The following is a 23,854-nucleotide window of genomic DNA, read 5'->3' on the forward strand; positions in this document are numbered from 1 at the left end:
CTTAAAGGATTAATTTCACAAGCCTTAAACTGCAGTTTAATTTGAAAACTAATTCAGCCCCATAATTGGCTTTCTGCTCAAATCACTGAGGCTAAAGATTTAAATTCTTAATATTCAGATGACTTTCAAGTATCTGGCACCATCTGAGCACTAGTCCGTGGCGTTCGTCTCGGGAAGACCTCTGCCGGCACTGAAATAAAATAAATAAATGGGCCACTGATGGGATAATCTATTTGAGCAAAAACTCTGCATTATCTAGACGAAGGTTTCTCTCACTTCATTTTCAGCATATAGATTTCTCTGCTATTTCCTATTTTAAGGTGACATTAGTTTCAAAATTTATAATATAGGCCCTCACATGTTACAAGGGGTTAGGGAAATCATTAATTCCAATTAAAGCCTTTTTTAGTTAAAAGACAATCACGGTGGAATATTACCCTTTCCTTGCGAGGTTTAAGAAGCCCACCTGGGAGGGCTGATGGCCGAGCAGCTCCGAGCTCCAGGCCTGTCCCGAGCCCCGGGTAGCCTCCAGAGGGTCAGGGGAGGGTTGGGGGTCCATGGAGTCCCGCCCACGTCTGGGTGACGAGAACTGACAGGATCTCTGCCCAGTGCTGCAAGCTGACCAACAAACCAAGTAACTAACTCAATGAGTAATGCGGGATGGATGGAAAGCAGGCAGGGCAGACACCTGAAGGAGTGATATGTGAGCTGAGGGAGCATCCATGGGCCTGGACATCCAGGCTGAGGGCACAGCATGTGCAAAGGCCCTGAGGCAGGAAAGTGCTTTCCTTTCCCAAAGGCCTGGGATATTTGCTTCTCTGCCTTTGCCGGGGTGTGCCTCTGTATCCCTTGTTGGCACGTAGGTAGCATATAGATTTCTGGGTTCCTCAACTAGACGATGGACTCCTTGAGGGTGGGGTTTATACAGAGAAAGGCCCTCTCACATACAACATGCTTTTCTGTGGGGACACTGCCCATGCTACCTTCTGTCCTTCTCCTCTTTCCATCTCCTTCCTTCTGCCTGATAGTGGATGTGATGCTTGGAGGTGCAGCAGCCATCTTGTGACCATGGGGGTGAGAAACCAGAGAAGGAGGCATGGACAGCTTCCAGCTCTCCCCCAAATCCCTACTGGTACAAGCTGGGTTTTCTGTGACTTGTGGCCAAATGCCTTCCTGACAGACTGGAGAGAGGAAGCAGTTTGTACCATGGTTAGCACTGTGGCTTGGAGCCAGACTGCCTGGGTTTAAATCTGGCCTCCTTTCCATGGCTTTGTTCCCTTACCTTCAAAGCGGGAGAAGAAAAGTGCTTACGCCGTAGGGAGTCGCTCACGGCATGTACACGCCTGTGTGGGCACACGCAGGTCAGCTGGCTGACGGGTGAGTGAGGTCCGTGCTTCGCACCACTGTCACTGTCCTGACGTGCTCACGCAGGATGGTTCCCGCGGGCGGAAACGGGTGTCTCTAGTATTTCTCAAGGCCGTGCGTGGTGCCCTTTTGCTGTTTGCTCCTACCTGGTGTCCAGCCCCCTTTGCGGGAGCAGTGATCCGGTTTTCCTTGGGGGAGCCACGCCAGCCACAGGCTCAGACCCTGTGATCGGAGGGGTCTAGAACTGGACTCTGTTTGTGCCTGAAGGAGGCTCGGAGTCTGTGTCCTGGCCGTGGGGACCAGCCAGGCCAGATCGTGGGGATCTCCCAGGGCCCCTGCCGGTCTCCAGCAAGAAGCGGTCCCTCTCCCAGGGCTGTCCGCAGCACACGGTCACATCTACAGCTGCTGAGGCGTCTTGTCCACAGCTTCCTTGAGACCGAGCCAGCAGCGGAGGGGAGAGTCGGACCGAGGTAAGCAAGGCCCTGGCCCGTTCCACTCCAGCCCCAGCACCCGAGGCTGCTGCCCGTCTCTGGACTTGGCTGTTACGTGAGCCAATGTGTTGCCTTTCCCAGGGGGCTTTTGAGGTAGGTTTTGGAGACCTGGAGATCTAAGAGCTGAGATCAGAGTAGTGGATACTCTTGGCCCCAAACCTCAATGACCATGGCTGTACCAAACGGGACAGGCCACCCTATGGCTCTCATGTTCTCAGAGCCGGTCTCATCCGGCAGCGACAAAGAGGATTTCATACCACAGTGAGACACCGGCGCTGCGGAAAGAGGGTGGGCGGGATGTGGGCTCCGCCAGGGACCCCAGCCCTGAGTCACTGTGCTACTGTCCCCAAATGAACTACCCTAACCTTAAAAGTTTTTTCTGGGTGAGTCAATACGGAATACATCTTTCTGTTTGTTTTTCCCATAGAATGTGCACCTGAAACCCTCCCTCAGCCTGTCATACCAGAGAATAATGACTAATTTCTGGTGATAGGTTTTCCGTAACCCGCAAAGGCGCTGTATGAAACCTTCTATTACGGTGATGCACTGCCAGAGGGGAGGGCCTGGCGGAGACTGGTTCCGAGCCCGGAGGCCCTGCCTCGGGAGGCCCCGACGTGCTTTGTTTGGGGCCACCTTGCCTTGGCCAGGCTTGCGAGGGAGCAGCATGGTGTCACTCCGTCCCTGGCGCTATACCAAGCCGTGGCGTCCCCCTTCCCCTTTGAGGACTGTCCCGGGATCAGAGACAGAAGCCGGGTCCCTTGAAAGTCCGCGCCTCGTGCAAACAGTCCATGAAAGGCACAGCAGGGAACGGGAAAAGAGGACCTGTCCCGGGATCCACAGGCCTTCCAGGCTTCCCGGCCGCGCTCCGCATCCCCCGTGGCTCTGTGGAGCTGGGACGATGGTGGGGGTGGGGTGGGGGGGCTGCTCCAATCTCCAGGATTAAAGGCTTATCAGGATTTTGAGGAGACACAGTAATTTGCTGCTTTTGTTTTCCTAATGAGTAAAGCGGTTACACATTTGGGAAGACTTTCTCGATCGATTTGTTTTAAAATAAGACATGGGAGGTTTGATTTGTTATATCCAGGCACCTTCACAGAGGGTACTGGGTCGTGGGGACAGAGGCCCGCCACATCTGGGTTAACAAGAAAGCCCCCCCATAGCCCGACCCCCACGCCCCCACCCCGACTGCCTAGGGACCGGCCACGTGGAGCTAATTTGCCCGCCGGCCGCCTGTCCCTGCTCCTCAGGGACCTTGGGGAGGAGCTGCCCGAGGTGCAGGCCAGAATAATGTCACCTCCCGTTCCCTTCAGTGACACCAGGCTGGCTGGCATCTCATGGTTCCGAGACAATCAATCGAAAACACAATTCACCTTGTTGGGAAGGCTGCCCCTGGGGACGGAGCTATGACAACCTGCTCCGGGAGGAGAGGCGACGAGAAGCGCTTGCCTGGCCGCCCCACCGTGGCCGTGGTCGGCTCCTCCGAGCACGGTGCTGCCCCCGGGGACGCGGGAAGCCGGCTGGGCTCCAGGCTCCGGGTGCTGGAGCATCAGTGTGCCCAGAGCCACCGGCCTTCCCAGGGGCCCGGACGCCCTCCGGGGACGGGGTTCTCGCAGGCTGCCCGGGCGGGGTCGCCGCTGAAGTGCAGAGGACCTGAAGGTCACGCGGTGGCGGCTGTTGCTCTGACCTGCCTGTGCCACCCGCGTCCTGCTTCCCAGTGGCTCTTCCTGGAGGCCCGGGGGGTGCTCGTCTCGGCTTGACCTGCCGAGCCCCGGCCATGAACGCCACCCATGCCCGCAGGAGACAGCCGTGCCGGCTGTGCTGCTCGAACGGGGGCAGAAACCCGCCCACACCCACGTCCTACTTATGACGCCGAGTCCTGGGTCAGGGGCGCCGAGCGCGTCTAGGTTTCTGCCACGTTCCCAGGGGCTGTCGCTGCGCCCCAGGCCTGGACTAGCCTCAGCTGGGGGTGCCGCCGCCCCCACCTCCTGGGACCTCAGGCCTGTCTTCGCTAAGGGGGACGGGGAGGGGCCCACTTCCGGCAGAAGGCTTAGCGGGGGCTGTGGCACACGAGCACGTGGCCCCAACGTCACTTATGACAAACTGAAGTCTGGGGGAAGACCGGCCCTAGGGTCAGCTCTGAGGGGAACTGAGGCCTGCGGGTACGTGGGCCCACGAGGAGGCCGCGGGGGTCTGGCCTCCTCGTGGGCTTCCTACGAGGCGTGGAATAAAGTGGAAGTGTGGCACCGGTGACTGTAGACGTTGGGTCTTCTCCCTGACCCCGTCTCCCGCCCCAGGACCTCTGCCCACACCTTTCCCTTCCCCAGGCCCCCTTCCAACCCCTCCCCCAGACTTTCTCTCCAAGCAGCTCCTTGTCCTTCCCAAGCTCTCGGCCCACAGGTCACCTCCACAGAGGGGCCCTCCCTGATCTACAGGCGCCTCCATGACTCTCAGTGCCCCGGGACCCTTCTGAGCCTCACTGTCCGTGACGGGGCTTTACGTAGTTGCTTTCGCTGACCTCTGTCTGCGTTCCCCTCTGCACCGCGGGGCCCTCGACGCAGGGCCCGGCTCCCAGGGGGCGCGAGCGACCTGCGGCGGGTGTGAGGCAGTAACCCGATGAACGGGCGCCTCCGTGGGTGGGGGGAGTCTCCTGGGGCCGTCTCGGCTCCCCGAGCAAGGGCCCCCTTGACGACTGGCTGCCCCCTGCTCACCGCTGCTCAGGGGCCGGGGGCTCACCTGGCTTGGAGCCCTCGTCCACAGAGCCGTTGTAGACCTGGTTGATGAATTCCGGGCGGTTGTCGTTCATGTCGATGACGTAGATGTACAGGTCGATGGGGTTCTCCACCTTGTTGCCGTTCATGTCCACCGCGTGGGCCCTGAGCTGGAAGGCAGCACAGACACGGTCAGCCTTGGGGACGGCCCGGGGCAGGCGTCCACCGGCCCACAGCTCTGGGCTGGCGCTGACGTGAGGGCCTGGGCCCCTCAGGGGACCGTCCTGGCAGGGGCCGGGCCTGGGACGCGCCACGACACTCTTCGGAGCCTTGGGGCTCCCCTCTGGGGAAACAGGGAAGGGCTGTGAGAGGACCCTCGATGTTTGGATTTTTTTTTTTTTTTGGTAAAGATTTTATTTATCCATTTGAGAGAGAGAAAGCAAGCAAGGGAGGAGCCGAGGAGGGAGAGGGACGAGCAGACACTTGTAGAGCCCGATGCGGGGCTCGAACCCAGGACCCTGAGGTCATGACCTGAACTGAAACCAGGAGTCAGACGCTTCACCGGCTGAGCCACCCAGGCGCCCCATTGTTTGGATTTTTCGTTCATTCACTCATTGGCCATTCATTCATTAATTCATTCACTCCAGCAGTATCTGTCAAGCACGTCTGTGTACCAGGCACCAGCCGGGTCCCTGCTCCGTGGCCCAGACACAACCCAGCCCTGGGGCTTCTCGTAGAGAAGGGAGAGGGACACCAAGAAGGAAGAGAAGGTACACGGAATTGGGTGAACTGGCAGCGACTGGCTGGGGCCGGGAGGAGGCCAGGCAGGCCTCTCAGAGGAGGTGACGTTTGAGCTGTGGCCTGACGAACGGGACAGGGAGAAGAACAGGCGTGAGGTCCCACGGGGGACACGGAGTAGCTGAGGTGCGGGGGCAGCGGCGGGGGCCGGGGAGAGTCGTGCGAGACCTGGGATTTGGGGGAGAGCCGAGGGCTGGAAAGGGGCGGGGTCTGCCCGAGGTCTGTCCACGCCAGAGTGTGACTGTCCCACATCCCTCTGCTGACACCCGGCCACCTTGCAGCTGCTCACGTCGGACCTCGCGGTCTGAGCCACAGGACAGCGCCACACCAAGGGTGCGAGTGGGACGTGTGCTTGAGGCCTGGGGTGAGGAGAGTCTCCGGGCTGGGGGGTCTGCACGATCCTCGTGTCACGGCCGCTCTGCCAGCCTCGGGGAAGGGGGAGGAGGAGGCCGCATCCCACACCTGCCCCCGAGAGGCTCTGGCCAATGGTGTCCACACCAGCCTGGCCCCGACTGCAAGTTTACCCTTGAAGTGGGGTGTTTGAGGAGAAGCTCGAGGCCGGCTTCCTCTGGGAGGAGGCCTGCGTTGTTGCAAGGGCACAGATGAGCCCAGTTCCCGGGGGGGGCCTCAGCCCGTGTGCCAGAGGTGACCGCACACTTGGTTCCTCGGCTCCAAGCACAGAGTGGAAGGACCGTGACGCGCCCCTCGCTGTTTCGGCCCCCGCCCTGCCCCCCATCTTCCAGCGGCGGCCAGGGGACCCTTCATCTTGTCAAACGCAGCCCAGCGGCGGTCCAAAGGTCAACAAGCCGCTGAAGAAAGGTCCTCGTGAACTATGGTTAAAGGTGGTGTCTTCTCACCGAGCGACGCTGCTGGCGTCGGCACAGTCTGCGGTGGGCAGCGGCGGCCCGGCGGGGAGGGCCGGGCTCGTCCCGTCTCACTCCTCCCCCAACTTTTCATGACATTCGTGGCTTCTGCGGGAAGTCTCTAAGCTCCGCACCGTCACCCGCTTCTCAGGCTGGGCACATGCTGTGGGCGTGGCGGGGGGCGGTCTGGTCCTGCCGTGGAGACTGGAGGGATGGCACCGGGGGGCCGCGGGCACCTTCTGGGACTGGCAGACCTGCGCCTCTCCTGCAAAGGGAAGTTCCTGCCCCGGCGATGCTCTGAGAAGGACATCTGTCCCCTCTCACCACGGGAGCAATGCAGGGAAACTCCAGCGCAGGGGCGTGGTGGCGTGTCCCCACGGGGACAGGAGCGGGGAGGAACCGGAGCCACCTGCCGCCTCTTCGAGTCTCACGCTGCTTGGCGTCCTAACTGTGGGCCACCAGCTTCCTCCTGGGGCACGGACCGCGGAGAACTCCTCGCAGGCCCCGGAAGCGCCTTCGCTGGGCGCCGGAGACTCCTGCCGCGGCCAGCACCAGCCGTGAACCTGCTCAGGGCAGGGCAAGGCTCCAGCGCCCGCGTCGGGTAACGGCCTGAGCTTCCGGGAGCACCCGCGAGACTGGTACCGTCCCGATCTCGGCTCTACGGACGGGCCAAGGGAGGCGCAGGAGGAGTTGGAAATTTGCCCAAGACGAGAGCCGTGGCGGGACTCACTAGCAGGTCACTAGAAGAACCTTCTAGAGGTCATTCTGCAAAGCAAAGGTGACCACTCTGTTTCGTGCGTTTGAACGCTGATGTGCTGCTGGTCGTCTCAGAGCGACCTGTGTCCACAGCCCATCCCCTCGCTCTCAGGTGGGGACGGAGTCAAAGGTGCCTGAGGACGTGGGGCATGGAGCCCCAGACGTGGATGCAATGGGGGGTCGTCCCGTGATCGGGCTACACTTCCGATGGGGGGGGGAGCGTCCGGGTGGGACCCGCTGGCCTGGCTGGCGGCCTCCCGGGAGTCGGGGGCCGGGAGGGAGTGAGGATTCAGAGCTGCTGGAGAAAGTGGAGGGGCCGCGTGCCAGGGAACGCTGGGGTCCTGAGGGGGTGAGAGGGTCCTGGCCGGCAGCCAGCAAGGAAAGGAGGATCTGGATGAGCAGGAAGCAGACGCCTGCAGGTAGGCGTCACCTTGATTTCAGACACGGTGACACACGAGCCTGGAAACGGGCGCTATGTTAAGCCGCTGGTTTGTGCTCGCTTGGTAGGCAGCAGAGAGGGGCTAACACCCCGGCAGGCCGGCCCAGCTGCCCCCGAAGGCCCTGGTGGGCGTCCTGTGAGGGGCTCGTGCCTGTGTCTCCGGGAGTGTGAGGACCGCGCGGAGCAGCTTCCCAGCCCTCGGGAAGACGGGACCGTGCTCGACGGCTTCTCCGCGGCGGGGCAGAGAACAGAAAGACGGAACATGAGCTTTCACTCCAGAGTTTGGCACATGGATCCGGCTGCTTCTCCAGCCGGGCCGCGTGGTCTCCCTGCAGCCGGTCACCTCACGGGGTCTCGGGGTGATGCTGCTGGAGGCGGCAGCCAGGGGTGGCCCTGGGAGACATCCCTCGCGCCTGAGAGGGGTCTGAGGGGTTGAGGTGGGCAGCCCCAGAGCACGTTTCCTGGTTCACGGAGCCGGCGGGGACACTTAACTCCTGGCGGCGTGGTGGGTTCCCATCTCCCAACATGGAGCCCCCGGAGCGGCGGGCGACGGAAGGGAAGGCGCGCCAGCTGTCTGGAGGTGAGCAGGTCACCCGGAGGCCCGGACACGGAGCCGAGTGTGCAGGGACAGGTGGGCGTCTCCCCCCACCTCCCCCCACCACCTGCGGCCAAGTTCTCTGCTTCCTCTCTGGTCAGCTTGAGTGAGGAGGGGCTGTGGTCTGCAAGCGTCCCCGGAGAGGACCAGGGGTCTGCCCCCCAGGCCCAGCGTGCCCCCCCAGACCCCAGGGGACAGCCAGCCCGTGACCCCAGCTTCCCTGAGCGGGCCTGTCACGGAGCCATCTAGCTGGGGACGCCACACGCCTCCCGGGCAGAGCCTGGTGCTGAGTGAGGCCTTGAAGTCCTATGGGGCAAAAAGGACAGACAGAAACGGGGTGTGCACGAGAGGTACGCGGGGGCCCACATTCCTCGGCAGGACGCCGGCTGCTGCCTCGGCGCTTGGGGGGTCGACCAGCCTGCCCGTGAGCAAAGGGGGCCGGCAGGCGACACTCACTCCCCGGAGACAACATCGGTGTTCAGATGCCCCCTTGCGCCCTTGTACCCCGGGCTGAGCCGTCTCGGCTGGACGGTGGAGCCGGACCCTTGCCAGGGAGCCGGGAATTCCAGTGCCGACTTCGGTGTGAAATGTCGCGGGGAAACAGTTAACCAGAAACACCAAGAGCAGGTCTCCTTTTGAGCTCAAGGTTTTCCAAGGAATTAAAATACAGTGAAAGGGAGAGCCTTGCCGCTGGGCGTGGGAGGGGTGGCTCGGCAGTCCGCGGGCAGGGGCCTGCGTCCTCCTCGAAGCGGGTTGGCGGACAGCCCGCCAGTGCTGCCCGTCCTCGAAGAGGGCCACAGCCTGGAGGCCAGGCACGCAGGGCCGGGGTCACGGCCTGGGACAGCGCAGCCTGCAGGCCCGAAGCTCGGGAGGGGCCGTGTGTGGTCAGACGCTCTGCTGTCTCCGTCTTGAAATCCTTAGTCCAGATGGGGGCTGCCCGCTTCATTCGGCACCAGGCCCTGGACTCTGCAGCTGTCAGGACTCAGGAGCTGAGCGGTCTCGCCCCGGAGTGGCCCCTTCCCACCAGGCTCACAAGGCACCCAGAGCCACAGGCACGGGAGGGCAGCCCGGCCCAGGGGTAACGACAAAGGCTTCCGTTCAGTCCAGAAGGTCCCTAAGCAACGGCTGAAGACGACACCCGTCCTGGGGACAGCAGGGGTCGCTGGAGCCCCGAGGAAGGCAGGAGACCAAACCGCGGAAGCAACGTGTGACATTCCAGCAGACACCAGAGCCGCCTGGGGACCTCTGGAGGGGCAGGGGCGCCTCAAGCCCAGGAGGAGGGGCTTCTCCAAGCGACTGTGATAATTACAGATGGATCTGTCTCATCTTGAATGAGGTGAACCCCAGCGTCAGCAAGTGGCCTCTCTGTGGGGCCGTCTGGAGACAAAGCCCCCGATGTCGGAGGAGGCTCTCCAGGTCATCGGCTGATCAGGGACACAGACGGCAGCACAGACGGACCCCGACCAGGTGGGCGATGCAGCGAGCCAGCAGCAGCCCCTCTCTCCCTTCTCCCCTCCTTCGCTGGAAACATTCACTCCTCCCAAACACTGGTTGAGCATCCCTGTAGACCCTGAGGCGCAAATGCCCGGAACAAGGTCTTCTAGAAGGTGCAGGTGCCTCTGGGGAGGTAAACAATCCGGGGTGGGGAGAGAAGGGCAAGGAGGAGGGGTGGTGTGTCCCTAGGGACTGGGGACACTGGGACCTGGTAAGTGTCTGGTGTGGGAACGGCCACGCCTTATTTCACCAGTGCCTCAGAGAGGGCCCCCGAGAGCCCCTTCCGGGGGGCACCCCTGAAATTGCCTGTCGGGAAGCTGGCGGCGAAGTGTGCCTGAGTGTCAGCGGCTGGCTGCTTCTGGGGTCTCTGTGCGTGTTTTCCTCCACATTCCCTAGCCCCGTAAACACAATCATCAGTCTGCCTCAGAAAAGATACAACGATTTTCCTTTAGATACTCAGGCTCCACGACAAGCTCTTTTTCCAACCAGCTAACAAGACAACCTATTTCCCTTACATCTGCTTCTCCCTGACCCTGGCCCCCACTGTCCGAGAGGCAGTCAGGAGGGCAGCCACAGGCCCATTGCCAACGGCGTCTCTGGAGCAGGACGCAGAGGCGTGTCAGTACCCATACCCCCTCTTCTCACGGCCTGTGGTCTGGCTGCCGAAGAGTTGGGGGACCCAGCCTTCTCAGGGGCTTCAGGTCAAGGAGCTTTGATGCCTCTTAATCCCAGTACAGTGTAAGCTCCCCCAGAGTGAGGCCGTGTTTACTCATGTTATCATTGCAGGCCTACTGCCAACCAGAAGGCCTGACACACACCAGACCCTTGAGAAATGTTCCCTGGATGGGTGGATGGTTGGTTGGATGCGTCGGTGGGCGGGTGGATGGATGGATGCTTGGATGGACAGAGGAATGGATGGATGGGTGGATTGGTAGTTGGGTGGATGGACGGATGGATGGCTGGAGGAATGAATGGATGGGTGGATGGATGGAGGGATGGACCAATAGATGGGGGATGGATGGATGGATGGGTGGACCAGTAGCTGGTGGACGGATGGACGGATGGATGTGTAGATGGGTGGGAGAATGGGTAGAGGAATGGATGGATGGATGGATGCGAGATGAAGGGGGATACATAAGAGGACCGAGTCTGAAACTATGAGCCGAGTTCTCCTTCCAAAGGTAGGAACCCAAGGCCCGAGGTACTCACGTGGTAGGAGGCGCGCTCCTCCCGGTCCATGGGCCGAGTGACATACATCCGTCCAGACATGGAGTCGATGCTGAAGACCTCCATGGGGGGCTGGTCGGCGCCCACACCCGTGATGCTGTACCGGATGGGGATGTCATTGTCTTTGTCAGACCGGATCTGGAAGGAGGAGCGGGAGGAGAGGTATGTCAGCCTGCCGTGGGGAGCAGGGGCTATGCTCCCTAAACGTACACCACCCCGCCCCGAATTTCCTTGCACTTGGCCATCTCGAGGTGCTTCGGGACCTAACGCTTTATCCACATTGGGAACCGGAAGGTCCGTCTGAGATCGGGAGTTACGGAGTGCCACCAACTGCACGTCCAGTGGCCACCAGGTAACGGGGAAAGATAAGACACAATATCCCAAGGTGAAGTCTCTGCAGGGAGCATGGGTCACGGGGTAGAGACCTCCAACACCGTTGAGGAAGCCTGGAAGCAATGGTGGAAAATGGCCACCACCCTGACGCAAACGCTCCCTCCGTCCGCCAGCCGACTGGAGGATGGACAACGGAGCAGCCGCCGTAGAGTCCAGAGGTAAGAGAGGTTGGGACCCAGCCCATGGACTTGCCCTAAATTTTCACCCGTGTCCCACCTTTTCGCTCCTTTGATGGAGGCACCAGGGACAGGATCCGGTCCCTGAGGGGCAGGGAGGCCCCGAGACCAGCCTGGAGACACAGATTTTGCCGTGAAGCCCGTGGTCAGGATGGCCACCGTGCTACATACACACAGAAGCGTTCGCACAGAGAAGCTGGATGTTGTTGAAAAAGCAACTTAATAATGTTTCTTCGGCTCCCAACTCGGGAGGAAGTCCGCGGGGGCTGGAGGGGGCACTGAGGAGCAAGAGAAGCACACAGTTCCGTGTTCTCCGGGCGGCGGGGGTGGGGGACGGGAAGAGCAGTCCTTGGGACCCGGGAAGGACAGCAGTAGAATGAAAAACGAGATGCACGGTGTGGTGACAGATGGCGACTGCGCTCCTCGCGGCGAGAGTTTCGTCGTGTAAATAACTGTCGAGTCGCCCGACACCAGGTGTGTGTTGCACAACTGAGATTACCGTAATACCCTATGTGAGCCACGCTTCAGTAGAGAATTTAAAAACGGGCAGTGCGTCTCCCATTTAGAGGAAGCAAAGATCTTGTCACAATAAGGGACACCTGATGGGAACGGGGTCCCCATCTGTAAGGTAACTGGCTTCGCTGAGCCGGGGGAAAGTGAACCCCGGAGACTGAGAAGGTGTGGAGGCCAAGGTCAGACCCACAGACTGGAATTCAACGTTGACTGCGGCTGACTCTCGGACACAGGTTTCTCCCGTACCGGTCCATCTGTCCACGGATGTTTTCCAGTAAATATGGTATATTTTTTCCTCCTTATGATTTCCTTAACGACATAGAATTTCCTCTAGCTGATTGTGCTATAAGCTCACAGTCTACAACACACCTAACATACGACATACGTGCTCATGGCCCGTTTACCTGGTCTGCAAGGCTTCTGGCCGACAGAGGGCTGTCAGCAGTTAGGTTTTTGGGGAGTCAGAAGTTAACATGCGGGTTTCTGGCCGTGCCCGACCCTGCATTGTTCACGGTCAACCACACACCTTTACAGAATAGTTTTTTGTTTTCGTTTTTTTTTTTAAATCAAGCAGCGGGTTCGTAACAACATTTTATAACAAAATGGACCACAGTGAAAGCCTCTGGCCTGGGAGCAGAGCCGGACCAGACACTCTTCGTTCAGACACCCCCGAGCTCATGGACACGGGACAGACGGGTGCTCGCCAGAGCTGGGGGCCCAGGGTGGGCAAAATGAGAGAAGGTGACATCGGGGCCCACTTCCCGGTCTGGAGTAAATGAGTCACAAACGAATGGACAGCACGGTGACCACAGCCCATGGGACTCTACTGCATCCTTGCCTGCCCCAAATTTGTCACCACAAGAAAGTCTGCTTTGTACCCATGCAAGGTGACAGGTGCTGAGTAGACATCTTGGGTGACGGTTTGGAAATGTCCCCCCTTCCCCCCTCCACACACCCTTCCACTCCCGCACACCCCTCACAGGCCCCTCCCCCACCCTCAGCCCCTCCTCTCCAATCCCCTCCCTCATTCCCATCCCCCACCCCCTTCCACAGATCATTCCCCACCCCCCTCCCCCTCCCCTCCGCGTACCCCCTCCCTCCACAGACCCTCCCCCACCTGCATGCCTCTTCCCCACCTGAATACCCCTCCCTCACCATTAACCCCTCCCCCAGTCCCATACCCCTCCCCCACTCCCTCCACAGACCCTCCCCACCCCCACGCCTCCCCCCAGTCTGTGGGGACCATCTTTGTTCCTGTCTCCCCCCTCCTGGCTTCCCTCGCTCTGCCCTGAGCAGCAGCACCCAACAGGGGTTCAGGCCAGGCCTGAAAGAAGGGCCGGGGCCGGGGACACGTGTCACTCTGTGCTGTCCTCTTGGGCCGTGGAAGCGCTGGAGTCCCCCCGCCTCCCGCAGATGATGACGCGCTGGCCCCGCGCCTGCCGCCCTCTGCCTGCTCGCTCGCTAACAGCGCTGGGCCCCCAGCACAGGTGTCCCCTCCGTCTTCATCCCCCGTCCCTCTGCTGCCCACCGAGTGGCGTCCGTCAGACACAGCAGCCGAGGCTGAGCAGCCCCGCGCGGCGGCCGCGCCCAGGGAGCCACGCCCTGCGGGAGGACAGGTGCGCGCCCGGCCACCCGGCTCCAGCCCCAGGGGTCGGCTCACAGGAGGGCAGCCCCTCGTAGGAGAGCCACCTCTTCGGCCCCACGGGAGGGACCCCGTGCCAAGGTGTGTTTGCCGGGGACACGGGGTGGTGGTGACAGTCTGGGTCCCAGAGAGGAAGCCCCGTTCTGCCGGCCGGGCCCGCGGTCTTGGGACTTGTCATGGCAAATCGGGCCCCAGTGCAGAGACAGGGACTGTGTGATTAGCGGGATGAGCTCAAGGCCGGCGGCCTGCGAAGCACCAGTCTGCCTGCTGGGAGCGAGGAAAGTTCTAGAGAGGCCGGTGAGTTCTGCGCTGAGTACACGGCTCGTCCCCGACAAGCGGCGGAGCTGTGCGGATCGGGGAGGCCCTTGGGTAGGAGCCAGCGGTCCTCCGGATGCGGGGGCTGCTGCACCGCGCCCCGCCCGGCACGCCTCTGCCGCGTCCTGTGGGCCAGACCGCCCACCCTTCATGGGCATATTTAATCACAAAACCTCTGAAGAGAACCCGCCACACATTTAAAGAGGTTTTATTTTTTGCAAAGGAATCTCATTATGTTTTGACCACCGGGTGCCTTTGCTTAATTCCCCGGGTGCCTCTCCGCGTGCACGTCCGGGGCTCTGCCCCGGCTTGGGACGCTCTGAGCCCCCCACAGTTTACCACATTAAGAAGAAATACTGTACAAATGAATTCGGCAGATCAGGGGAGAGCAGTTTCCCCTTGATTTGTGTCTGGAAAACGAGAAAAACATCACAGCAGCGTGCGAGAAAGCCATGAATAAAGAACACAGACAGGCATTTCCATCACCCACCTCGCTTTTATGATGCCACGGAGAATCGCGCTCTTTTGCATTTGTTATTAAAGGACAGAACAGATGGTAAGAGGTTAGTTTAAAGTGACGTCTACATTAAAGTAACTTATGGTGCGGGCGATTGTGCTCACCCGGGGACTTCTGCTTGGAAGGCCGGCTCTCGTCCTTCGGAAAGGCCGGATGAAATGAAGGATTCTGGCAGAATCTTCCCCAAGGAGGAGATATTTGCCTAATCTCAAATGAACTTGAAACTGGAGAAAAGTCACCATGTGTGGTTTTGAATTGCAAACACCTTGGAGGTTTATTCCTGAAGCATCGAAGGGGAGAGAATCCCATCCAGATTCCAGCAGAGAAAGCCCCATGCCAGGAACCCTGCCAACCGGAGAGGGAGGAACCCTGCCAGCCGGAGAGGACCCTGGGCTTCAGGCTGCGCCCCCAGCCCTGCCCCTGCCCCCTGCCCCCGGCGGGCCTGAGGCACTTCAACAACCCCGTCCTGCACTGCGGGCCAGGCCCTGCGCCGGATGGACGCCGCCCTGCCCTCCCACGGCTTGTGGGCCAGTGGAATTAGAGACACCCAACAACGTGACGCCCTCTTAGTCCACAAAAAGAAAGTGTGATGGAGAGTGTGAAGGAATAGGGTCTGAGAGGCTCCAGGGGAAGAACTTAGAGGCAAGGTTCCCGTCGGACGTTTGGTCGTGTGCACTGCCTCGTACAGTACTGGACGTGCACACCGCACACACATCACACACACCCAACACGCATGCATGTGTGCACATAGCCACACACACGCACACAAACACGCATGCTTGCACACACACGCATGCACACACACGCAGCATGCCTGCACACACGCACACACACAGCTCGATCCCCTCTCCCCGTGTGCAGCCCGCGTCCCGCAGGGTGCCGGCTCCGGGTCCCCAGGGCTTTGCCTGGCCGCTGTGGCCTCCCCGAGACCCCCGCCCTCACATTGCAAAGCTGCTTCCAAAGCCTTAGCGTCCCGTCCTCCAGGAGGATGTAAGTCTTCAGTGAAGGGGTCCGGCTCCTTCTCCTCGTTTGGGATGAAACCTGGAGACTCTCCCGGGGAAACAGACGGCGCACCCTCGTTTTTGTTACCGGAGTTGCAGTGGTCCCCACTTCTCCTACCCCCAGAAGCGCGGAACCCTGATGGCAACTGCACCCCACCCCCCGCCCCGGCCGGCCCCGGAGCCGTGCAGGACGCAGGCGGGAGGACCGACGCGCGGCAGGCGCTGCAGCTAGCCGAGAGAGGCAATTTGCTTTTAAAACGTGATTCCCACCGGAGCCCAGAGGTAAGAGGACGATTTCACTGGGTGCATTTGTAGCTCCCGCGTGGCCGTCGCGGGGCCGCAGGTCCGACTGCTGGGGCTTCGCAGTTTTCACTCTGACAGAGAATCAGGGTCACCTCAGGCTTATGTATCTGCTGTCCTGTCCGCTCTGCGTGAACGCTTGCCTGTCCTCCCTCCCTGTGTGAGCACGAAGGACGGGCCGCATTCCTCTCCGGGCCCGAGGAACACAGACAGGGCAGGCTCTGTCTGCCGGGACGGCGCGTGCAGGCCTGGCACCGTGCGCGCCGCGGGAGCCCGGCACACCCTGGGTGGAGGAATGAAACCAGACCAGGACAGACGGCCCGGCCGTGGCGGGGTGGGGGCGGGCAGATCCAGAAGCAGATGGCCAGGGTCGCTGCCAGGTGTCCAAGGGAAGCCCAAGGCCACGGTGGGTGGCGGCAAGAAGGGCTTCTCCGTACCCCACACGATGAGGAAACGAGCGTGCAGCGGGACGTGGGGGGCGAGGCCTGCGGGGCGCTCAGGCAGGGGCAGGTGGGCCGCACAAGGGGCCCGAGGTGGGAGAGAGAAGGTCCATCTGGGGGCCTCACGGGCTGCTGCACGAGGGCGGAAGGAAACGAACAGAGAAATGAGATGGCGGAGGCGAGTCAGGGAGAGGAGCGAGGTCTGGTCCCTCCTCACCTCCTCCGGAGTAGAGCCCAGAGCAGAAGGGGGTTCCTGGGAAGGTCTGCTGCCGCCTACACTGCCCTTGCGGTGACCTCTGGGTGCCTGGGGGGGGGGGCTGGGGAGGAGCCAGAATAGGGGTGTGGCCTCCTCTGCCTTCTCTGGCCTCTGGAACAGCCCCGTGGAGGCTGGGGGAGGGGCTGGCTCGGAGGGTGGGGTGCGCTCCCCCCTTGCCCACCGGCATGGCAGGACGCGTTGGCCCCGGGATGGTCTGCCCTTCACCCACTCTTGACTGAGATCGTCTCTGCCCAAATCAGGGCTTCCTCCTCCATGTCCTAATGCCTCAAAAGCCATCACTGTCAGGAATCTCCCCCCATCCCAGAACTCCTCATGGGATCACTAAAGAGGACGCCCAGAATGTCCGGCCCCACCGGACCGCCTTATCCTGTCCATTCTGCGTACGGGGGCCACCGAGGACCAGAGAGGCAAAGCGGTGGGACCAGGTTCCACAAGTCACCAGGGACCAAGAGTGGAGTCACCTGCCTTGCTAAAGAGCCTCTAAACACAGCTGCAGAGTAAGGCTGGGACAGCCCTGGAGGTCTCCGTGACCGCCATCGTGACGCTCCTGACTGCCACTCTCCCTCGGGGTGTGGGGACTGCAGAAGCGCCGTGACTCTGAGGTCCGGGCCGAGAGCTTCTCTCCAGCTGCTTGGGAAAGCGATGAAATCGTCACCAACGACATCAAACTGTTCTCATCAAGCTACCGGGACAAACTTGGACCGCGGGCGAGGGAGAAGTCTTACCTTCCCCCACGCCCCCTCGACTCCCGGACGTCATGGTACAAAAGGCTCGAGGATGTTTGCGTTTCTGCATTTTATCGCCCGTTCTCCGTGTGTGATAAAATCCAGCCTTCAATTATTTTCAATTAGGTTCTTGTAATGAACAGAAGAACCCAGAATGTGATAGGAAAAGGGATTCGATGTGCAACATGGACACAGTACCTTTCACAATTACTTGGAGTTTTACAAATCATGAAAAAATCCTCAAAGCCATATGAATACTAATGAAAGCCATGAATATGTTCCTACAGAATTTGCCTGGTGGGGAAGAGTGATTAGATGCTTCTCAAAACGCCCTTTGGTTTGGCCCAAATTAACCAAGACGGGTAGCTGCTTCATTTGTGGTTTGGGATTATAGGAGGTAGCTCTGCTGGCCCGGGAACCATGCAGTGTCCACTCCTGCTTCTTCTGGGAACAGAGGCCTGATTTCCTCTGGGGGGTCATCGTTGCCCATCATGAGTGGTGCTGGGGAGACGGTCCACATGGTCTGCCCTCCTCCTAGCCAACAGGCAGGCCCACAGGCCAAGGGGGCCAATCGGCTTCTCATTCCCAAATGTGGATTTTTTTTTTTAAGAATTTAAAACATTAATTTATTTGAGAGAGAGTGAGTGAGCGAGCACAAGTGTGAGCTGGGACGAGGGGCAGAGGGAGAGCATCTTAAGTAGGTCCTAAGCTGAGCACAGAGCCGGAAGCAGGGCTTGATCCCACGACCCTGAGATCACGACCTGGGCTGAAACCAAGAGTTGGATGCCTAACTGACTGAGCCAGCTGGGCGCTCCTCAAATGTGGCTCTTGAAACAAGAACGAGTCAGGAGGGACAATCTGGCCGGGGCCCCTCCACTGTCACAACGCCGTCTCTCTGCCAAGACCCAGAGCCCTGGAGCCACCTGGTTGGGCATCTTCCCTGTCAGTCCTCAGCAGCCCAAGGTCTCCCCCCATGTTCTTTCTGCTTTCGGGAGCTGGATGGTTCCCCGCTGCCTGTGCTCGAACCTCTGCCTGCCCCCCGTGCTGTCTGCAGAGCCGTCACTCAGCACGGGGCGCGTAAGGGCGAAGCCGACGGGAGGTCACTGGGCTGCTCAGGTATGAGCCTGTGGTACCGCCCGCAGACGCCCGTCCTGACTTGTCCATCCTGGTGTCGCAGTGGGGTTCCCTATGGCAGAGACTGAGACAAGGATGCTTAGGTGAGTGACTGGGAAGAGAAGAAGTGCCAAGAGGGAGGAGAGAGACGTGGTGTCAGCTGGGGTCTGGCTTCAGCCTCATCGTGTGGGGGCAGGTGGGTGCAGTCCTGCGGCGTGACCCGCAGCGGAGGGGGTCCAGCCTGGGGGCCGGAGGCTGGTTTCTGGGCACCAGCCCAGGGTAAGCGGGCGCTGGGAGGGGGTCCTCCCAGGCGTCTCCCAGTGCGGCGTGGCCAGCCCTCCGTGGAGGTGTCCAGCTGTGGACTGTTAGCACGACCCAGTGTGGGAGGGTGTGCGCTGGCCTCCGGGGACCTGAGCTGCATCAGTAGCCGGGCTTCACCCAGCTTCATCGTCTTTGTGGCCCTTGTCATTACCGGCTCTTCCCTGTGTATTTCTGTCGTCGTGGACCGCCTTCTTCCTGTCCCCAGTAGCCTGGACGCTCAGAAGAGAGGGTCGCCCATTGACCGCGCAGCCCTTGGCCTCGAGCCGTGTTCAGTCAACAGCAGGTGGTGGACGCCTCCTGGGAGAACCAGCGGCTCCGAGCCGGGCTGCCGGGGGCACGTCCGTGGCTTCCTAGATGCTGCTCGACCCTGAGCGCTCACAAGGGCTGTCGTCATCAGCGCAGAAGCAGAACGGAGAGACTCTCCCTTCCCTCGACTCAAGCCGGGAACAGGCTCGCCGGTCAGGGAGCCCAGGACAGAGCCGAGCCCACGGGTGAGACAGGTTCCTCTCGGGGCTTTCTGCCTTGGTCTGATCCGGCCCGGCATCGGTGGAAGGGGTGACATGGCAGGGGGGCTTGCGGGCTCCGTGCTCCCTCAGACTTGTCGTCCACACCTTGCTGCTTGTCATTCTGGTCTCCGGATGAACAGCCGAGGCTCTGGGCGGGAACTCTGCTCCATGAATATTTCCGGCGTGTCCCTGCCTGTCTCTGGGAGGCCATGTCCACACAGTCTCTGTTCCAATAGAACAGGACGCGTCGGCCACTGTCCTGGGCTACCCCTGGGTGGGGGATAAGGGATGACACACCAGACAGGATCCAGTCCTGGGGAATGTGGGGCAGGGTGGGGAGACGGAGGCCATGGCACCCGGGCCCCAGGTGGGAGCCCCGAGGGGCAGGTCCCAGCCGTGGGACGGAGACCAGCCCCCAGGCCCCAAAGGAGAGGAATGGTGGCCGTGTGGGCATCTGGGGACCACGAGCGAGGAGGGGTGAGGCTCGATGCAGGCTGAGATGTGGCAGCAAGGCTGCCGCCAGCCCGGGTGTGTCTGTGAGGTGCACCCCTGCCCGTCAGTGGGGAGGACCCAGTGATCGGTGCAGGGAAGGGCATGTCACCCCAGCCGGGCCAGCAGGAGGGATTCCTGCCGGCATGCGACTCTCCTCATTCTGCTTCTCCTGTTCCTCTGGGAAGGACTCCATAGGGACACCGGACCGGGCCCTCCCCTCCTCTCCGGCTCTCCGCCTTGGTCAAGTCATTGGCCCTCTTGTTTCCTTGTCCTCATCTGGACACGGGATTCTGATGCGTCTTGCACAGTGATCGTCAAGAGCGTGCGAGACGCAGCAGCCGGGGATTGTACCGTGTCTGACCCGCATGCAGCACCGAGGGCCGAGTGCTATGATTATTCAGTATCTTACAGGGTTTTTAGTCCGTCCCCAGGGCAGAGTAATGTGCTTTGTCATACTGACAGTGGAGTACTGTGCTTATCCAGTACTAAGTACCGTGTTTGGTCAGTACTGAGTGAGTACTATGCTAGGTCAGTAGTGAGTACTGTGCTTCGTTACAAGGGTAAGCACTGTGCTGTCTCAGTACTGAGTACTGTGTTTAGCAGTAATGAATACCGTTCGGCCAGGGATGAGGGATGAGTACTGAGCTCCTCAAATAAGTGATCACTGAGTACTGTGCTTTGTGAATTGAGGGCTGAACACCGGCTTAGTGAGGGCCGAGCGCTGAGCCCCGCTGAGTTTACGCATTGCCAGCAACGGGGACCGAACATTTTGTCGTGTCGTAAGTCTGGGCTGAGTATTAGACTTTACCGATAATGGTGCCTGGTGTTTCCGAGTCCCCTCCAGAGAGCCCGGCGTTCTGACGGACACACACAGAGGGCTCTGCAAATGGGAGGCGGGTGACCGAACAAACCGAGGGCCCGGAGGACCCCAGAGAAGGGGATTCAGTGCTCCCTCACTACCGCTGTGCCTTAGAACCCTGTCCATTGCCGGGTGTCAGAAATCGCTCTTGAACTGGCTCAGGCAGTGAGGCAACGTACTGACCCCCGCCTGGGAGTGGTGTGGGTTTCAGGTACAGCTGGATCATGGCTTAAGGGATGGTCCCAGCATGGACTCAGACCCACAGGTTCTCTCCTCCCACGTCCATGGTCACATCCTATCAGCAGAGGCACCCGGCAGTCGCCAGGATAGCCTGACGGTAACAATCCCGTAAGAGGGCAGCAGCCCCAGCATCAGTGCCGGAGAAGCAGGGCACGGGAATGCAGTCATAGTAACAACAGCTGGTGAACGAGGACGCTGGTGCCAGGCAAGACACTTGACCCGCAGAGACTCATTTCTTCCCCGTAAAACTCTACAAGCAGCGCCAAGACCCTTCCCCATTACAGATGAGGAAACCGAGGCAGAGGAGTGGTCCCTTGCCCAAGACCCCCTGGTTCCTACACACCTGAGCTGAGTCTGAAGCCAGGGGGTCCCCCCCTCCCGGAGCCTGAGTGCCGGTGCTCCGTGCTGTCCCCGCAGGGGAGAAACCTCTTCCCAACACCCCCTCCCATCCCGCATCCAGCAGCCGCGGCTGGGGACGGGAGGACCTGCCAGGCTGGGGGATGACAGCGGAAGGCAGCCGCTCCGTCTGTGTGACCAAGGATGGGCAAGGAGGTCCCCCCCGTGACATCGAGGTTGGGGGAGAAGGATGCCAGGTGCGTCCCAGAAACTCCCGCCCAGGCTGGCCCCTCCTGGGCTGGCCCTGTGCGCCTGGTGCTACATCTCAATGACTGGAAGCCACCAGCCCCCCAGCCTTCGTGGGGGTGCTGGCAAATGTCTGCGGGGCCGGGGGACTCAGAATGGGGGGCACCGCATGGTGCTGCCACCTCGCTCCCATTAGCGGTGGAGTTCGTCTGCTTCTGTGGTGCAGTGAAGGGAGAGTTTTCCATAGTTCTTGCTTTGTTCCAGGAACCTGGAGAGGGGCCACGGCGGGGGGCAGGGACGGGGTGCCAGGTGAGCCAGGGGAACTGAGGAGGGGGAGGGTAGAAGTGCAGGGTGGGCCGGGGTCCCGAGGAGGGTGGGAGTCTGGGGGATGCAGGGTGGGCCGGGGTCCCGAGGAGGGGGCGTGCACTGCTGTGTGGGTGCCCCAGTCTGATGAGCACAGTGACGCGTCGCGTTGGTCAGGCAAAGATGGCAAACGGGGACGCGCGCGAGAAGCTGGTGCTAGTAAGACACGGGGGGGGGGTGCGGCGGCGCACTTGCTGCCCGGCTAACTGCCCCAGCGTGCTCGGCCGGCACAGCCCACTCACGGGCGTCAGGCCTGGCTGCTGGCGGACGGACTCACTCCGCCCAGGAGCGGGGGCACGCGTGTCTCGAAGGGGGGCAGCCTCCTCAGATGCAGGGATTTGAGCCGAGGTGCTGGAAACAGGAGCCCTGGGACTCTCCCCCCGGGGTTTGTTTTATTTTTTTTTTTAAAGATTTTATTTATTTATTTGAGAGACAGTGAGAGAGAGCATGAGAGGAGAGGAGGTCAGAGGGAGAAGCAGGCTCCCCGTGGAGCTGAGATCCTGATGTGGGACTCGATCCCGGGACTCTGGGATCATGACTTGAGCTGATGGCAGTTGCTTTACCAACTGAGCCACCCAGGCGCCCTCCCCCTAAGTTTTTACGCCCCCCGCCCCGCCCTCCCCAGGACTGCCTGCCTTGAAAGGACACGGCTATAACCGGGATTTCGGCCAGAAACGGAGGCCGGGCCTCCAGGGTCACAAGGAGGAACCCATCACCATAATTCAGCCTTTTAACTGAAACCCCACGTTCTCTTTATCCCCAACTGTGGGAGGGCTGCACGTTCCTGGGGGGTGATAGGGCAGTGTGATGAGGCCACAAGAGGGAGGGTGGCAGACAGTTTTGTCCGGTGGCTCGAGGGGACTGCACGTGGGAGGCCGTGGCAGGGACCGGGGAGGAAGGGTTGGAAGCAAACCCATCCACAGAGAGGGTCCCCGTAAGAGCTGACGGCAGCGTCTCTAGAAAGCTTGAGACTCGACCTTCTTCCCGGGGCTCCCCTCTCTGCCCCATGAAGGCTTCAGATCTCTGATCAACACCCCTCCCCAAGCAGCCCTCCCTGACCACCCTGCTCCGGGCCGCTCCGTCCCGTTCTCTCTGGCAGGATCATCTCTAAGCTCTCACGACCACCCGGAGCCTGTGCTGCCTCACCCGCCGCCCGCCTCCCCTCCGCAGGGCCCTGATGCTGCGAGGCCCAGCTCCTGGGAGAGCTCCGGGGGCAGCAGCGGCTCCAGAACCACACGGTGAGCGGGTCGGTGGGGGGGTTGAAGAGGGCTGCAGGCCCCCTGGCTCCCAGAGACCCAGACTGAGACCCAGAGGCAGGCCCGTCCCCGAGGGGATGCCTCAGTCCACACTTGCTGGTGTCTCTCTCTCCTCTCCCGTGGACTTGGGGTCACAGCTCAGCACCGGGCCCCACCCTGAGCTCTCGCGCGTGCTCACCTCACTAACCCCTGCGACAGCCCCAGGACGGACAGCGCCAACCCCACTTTAGATGAAGGCTCCGAGGGTGAGTGAGGCGGAGCCGGGCCGCGAACCCCGCGCCAACAGCGCCAGCCCCCTCCCTGCTTGGCCTCCCCTCGATGACGCCTGGGCTCTGGGCACGGGGAGGGTCGGGACCAGCCGGGTCTCAGTCCTGTGAGGCGTCGTGCAGGAGTCGGAGCTTCCACGGGGGCGTCTCCTGGGGTCGCACCCGGTGAGCACACGTGGGTTCTCCGGACCTGCGCTCCGCAGGAGCCCCAGCGAGGAGCCCCAGGGCCCCCGGGGGGACGGCCCGAGTGCGTCCTCTGCCCGGAGGAACAGGGAGCCGAGACTTCCCCGTGGCAGCGCCCTTCCTGCTCGGAGGGGCCCCAGGAGCACTGGAGTCTCCACCTGAGAGCAACGGGGCCCCGTGTCGTACACATTCTCGGGGAGCAGGTGGCCAGCACGCTGGTCGCTACAGAGTTGGGGTCTCCCCGCCCCTGGAGGACACGTGTCCCCCTCAGGCCCAGCTACCACTGCCTGGGGCCCCTGATTCGTGTTCAGAGCCAGGGTCCATGCCTTGGGCACCTCGGAGCCGCATTCCCCACCCTAACTCCGCCAACTCCAGGGTCCCGAGTGGCCTCCTGCTCTTCTTGAGCAGGAGAACGCTGTAGAGCTCAAGGACTCAGGGTTCCCACAAGCATCTTAGGGGACTTCCGGTCTGTTTGCTGAGCGCACTGACCCGAGTGCTCACCGCACCCCTGCCATGGAGCCTGGGGAGCTCTGTTCCCCCCAACCCCGCCCAGCTGGGGCCTGCAGAGAAAGCGGGCTCTGTCCCTGGTCTGACAGGACTGGGTTGTGCCGGGCCCCTGAAAGGCAGAGCCATCAACC

General features: G+C 61.2%; 1 protein-coding gene across 1 annotated transcript in view; it reads right to left on the reverse strand.

Moving 5' to 3' along the window:
• CDH4 (cadherin 4) overlaps nucleotides 1-23,854 on the reverse strand; it is a gene marked incomplete at its 5' end in the record, with an annotated part of 516,137 nt that overhangs the window by 44,152 nt on the left and 448,131 nt on the right. The window contains 2 exons of the mRNA XM_080814101.1: nucleotides 4,590-4,734; nucleotides 10,719-10,874. Coding sequence (XP_080670227.1) covers nucleotides 4,590-4,734; nucleotides 10,719-10,874 — 301 coding nt within the window. The remainder of the gene's footprint in view (nucleotides 1-4,589; nucleotides 4,735-10,718; nucleotides 10,875-23,854) is intronic.

The sequence above is a fragment of the Martes martes genome, assembly GCF_963455335.1.
Source record: "Martes martes genome assembly, chromosome: 9".
Taxonomy (NCBI): Eukaryota; Metazoa; Chordata; class Mammalia; order Carnivora; family Mustelidae; genus Martes; species Martes martes.